The sequence below is a fragment of the Triticum dicoccoides genome, chromosome 3B, assembly GCF_002162155.2.
Source record: "Triticum dicoccoides isolate Atlit2015 ecotype Zavitan chromosome 3B, WEW_v2.0, whole genome shotgun sequence".
In the NCBI taxonomy this organism is placed as follows: Eukaryota; Viridiplantae; Streptophyta; class Magnoliopsida; order Poales; family Poaceae; genus Triticum; species Triticum dicoccoides.
In genome coordinates, this window is record NC_041385.1 from 731,435,060 (window position 1) to 731,438,010 (window position 2,951).

The 2,951-nt window shown below is 50.0% G+C and overlaps 1 protein-coding gene across 1 annotated transcript; it reads right to left on the reverse strand.

The window, feature by feature from the left end:
- Nucleotides 1-608: 608 nt before the first annotated feature.
- LOC119278157 lies at nt 609-2,733 on the reverse strand. Its single transcript, XM_037559508.1, has 2 exons — nt 2,013-2,733; nt 609-1,941 (listed from the first exon to the last, which is right to left on the reverse strand). Exons 1-2 carry the CDS (start codon nt 2,627-2,629, stop codon nt 825-827), a joined length of 1,734 nt encoding a protein of 577 aa, XP_037415405.1. The 5' UTR covers nt 2,630-2,733; the 3' UTR covers nt 609-824.
- Nucleotides 2,734-2,951: the final 218 nt, after the last annotated feature.

A 2,951-nucleotide genomic window follows, 5' to 3' on the forward strand; every position in this document is an offset into this window, starting at 1 on the left:
ATCTTCAGGTCCGAAACTTTGTCATATCGTCACATTCAAAGCAAGTTGTCAATAATATACTGAGGAGCAGTGAGGGTGTGTATGGAGCCATCATCAACGAAATCATGGCTAGATCAGCTCCTTTTTCCTGTAATTTTATTTTTCTTTCTAGACATTTCAAATGGACTACACCATACAGATGTATGGAGACATATTTCAGAGTGTAGATTCACTCATTTTGCTCCGTATGTAGTGAGTAGTTAACTTTGAAGCTCATTGATTAGCTAAATTTGCTCTTACTTTAGCTAAGGTCGTCATGTGTGGCTTGGCAAGATAAATCCTGGTTTGCATCCCACATTCTGTGGAATTCGATCAATAAAATGGCTTCTACACCTAAAAAAACATATCCCCTCAAACAAGAACATAGCCCACAATTCTTGTCAGTTCAAATTTGAACTAAAACCACAACAAGAATTATGGGGCATAGGGAGTTTCTATATTAGAAAATGACATGGAATTGAAATGGAAAAGTAAATTGTAGACAGTATGCAATCGAGTGAACTCAATATTTACATCTTAGAATAGATAGCAGCCCAGGTGGAAAAACTGAAATTGCACAAGCACCTTGTTTCATAAATAAATAAATAAAAAGGAGTAGCAGCATAGATTATTATTATTATCTCCCATCGAATTTGTGTTACAGGTACAGAATTTTTAGCACAGCAAAGAGTTGATTCAGCTTCAGCTCTAGCAAGATACAATCACTCAAATGCTAGCAATAATGGGACAAAATGTCCATATTGCATAACCATTCATGCTAAATTATCGAAGGAAATGGGGCTAGACTACTCATCATCAACCGTATTGGACAAAGATAGACAGTCAACCAGAGTATTCGGCCGCTGCAACAAGCCAGATGGTCGATCAATGTGTCCATCCAGGAGATGATATGCTCCAACTTCTAACAGGCTTCTCTCAGTAAAGTCAAAGCTCGGGTAGATGGTGTCAGCGCTAATGGAGCCAGAGGGAAAAACCTCTAGAGGCACCGAGAAAGAGCAATGCATGCCCCAGAACATCGCTCGCCCCGCGCCACCACCCAAGCTCTTGACTGGTAATAGTGTTCCGGTATCCAAATTCACTCGATACATGTCATACTGATAACACGATTTATCCAGCGACGTCAATGGAACAGTCTGACGGTGGATCAGCATCAAGTCACCACAACTGTTGACGAGGTGCAACCCTTCCGAAATTGGTGAGACATGCATATTCAGCTTGGCAGCCACCTCCAGCCGTGGTGGCTGGTTAGGACAGATTTGCAGCGCCATGACACCATCAACCTTAACATAGTAGAAGCGCCCTGCAAACATTAAGGGTGTGTATGTGAACCCATCATGGTTGTACTTCAGCAAAATCCAGTGGTCATCACCGGGCTTTGCCATGCCAAGAATGCGGAACCTATTGAAGCAGAGCACCACTGTTGAATCATCACTAGCAATGCCAGAGCCTGTCGCTAAGAAGTCGTCTATGTTGAAATAGGAAAGCATGACATGGTGTTTAGAAGGAAGCAGCGTGGTGAGCGGTGGTAGCTCTGTGACGTGACGCGTGAGCGGGTTGAGCAGGCGGACGTGGTTGTGGTCGTGGAGCAGGACAAGGAGGCCCTCCGGGGTGACAGCAAGAAGCTCATGGTCAAGGAGCTCCGGGAGGTCCACTTGGATGAACTCGCCGGTGAAGGAGTTCAGGAAGCAACGGCGGTTTGGAGCAGCTAGTGGTTCGCGGAGCAGTACCCACCGCCAGGGATGGAACCGGCGGTCAAGCCCGCCATGGGTGTGCGGTTCTGTGGAACAGTGCCGCCATGGACGGCACACGGCACGGAAGCGGAGATAGTCGGCGACGTCAAATGCGAGAACGCGCTCAGCGATCAGACCTAACGGCCCATCGTCTAGGTTGGACCAGTCCCTCCTGCGCGCAAAGAAGAATGGGAGTCATAATCATCATATCTCGGGGGTCGACAAGAAATGCTTTTGACGTACCAGTTGTTGTTGTTCGTCCGCGAGCGTTTTGCCCCCCAACAATAATTTGTGGGCGGCTGGATCGAGAGACAAGGGCGCAGCATATGTTTCTGCTCTGGTATCTTCGAATCGTCGGGCTGGCTGGAGCAAGGTCGCAGAAGATGATGAGGCCGCCTTCTTCCTCGCTTCTGGATGATGGAGAGACTAGGGCGCAGCAGATGTTTCTTCCTTGGATTCAATTCATCGTCACATCCCCGGGAGGGGACGATCTGGATCTGAGCACAGGTTGAGGGGGAAAGTTTCCCCCTTGGATTCGAATCATCATCACATCCCCGGGAGGGGAGGATCTGGATATGAGCACAGGTTGATGACAAATCTTGGTTGCTGGTGTTGAGCGCTGCCGCTGCTGCCGCCGCCCCTGTGCGTGCGCGCGTCGCCCCCCAATTGGAGGAGCAAGGTCGCAGAAGATGATGAGGCCGCCCTCTTCCTCGCTTCGAGGTACCGCCACGCCGAGATGGTCTTCTCCTTCTATCGGCTCCTCCGCCTTCGCCCTCGTGGCGAGAGGTGGTGCTTGGCTGCTTCGCCCGACGGAAGGGACGAGGGACAGGGGGGGCATGGGATTGGTCGGCGGCTTTCATTCCCACGACCGCGCGCCGCCTCCGCCGCCGCCGCCGCCGCCGAAAGGAGATGACGAGGGTTTCCGCCCCGAAATGGTTAGGGTTAAATTGGTGGGACGGGGGTGTCTTTGCTGGGTTGCTGGGCCTCTCTGATGTCCAGCCCTGGTATATAAGCCTGGAATATGGACTTTTCTCTTCGGGGGTGCCGCCCTTGGTGGTCGGTGTGGGACTATCCTACGTTCGCCTCGATCCGACTTCGAGAAGGGGTCTTCTTTACGTGGTGGCAGAATCTAATAAAAATTCAAATGAGAGATTGACGTGCAAGCCATCATGACTTTCACGT

Bases quoted from the DNA above. Each gene is read 5' to 3' on its own strand.
- LOC119278157 (XM_037559508.1), bottom strand. From the start codon at position 2,629: ATGAAAGCCGCCGACCAATCCCATGCCCCCCCTGTCCCTCGTCCCTTC. The intron at 1,942-2,012 runs GTACGTCAAAAG...CTTTGCGCGCAG, and splicing joins CGGACGAACAACAACAACTG to GAGGGACTGGTCCAACCTAG.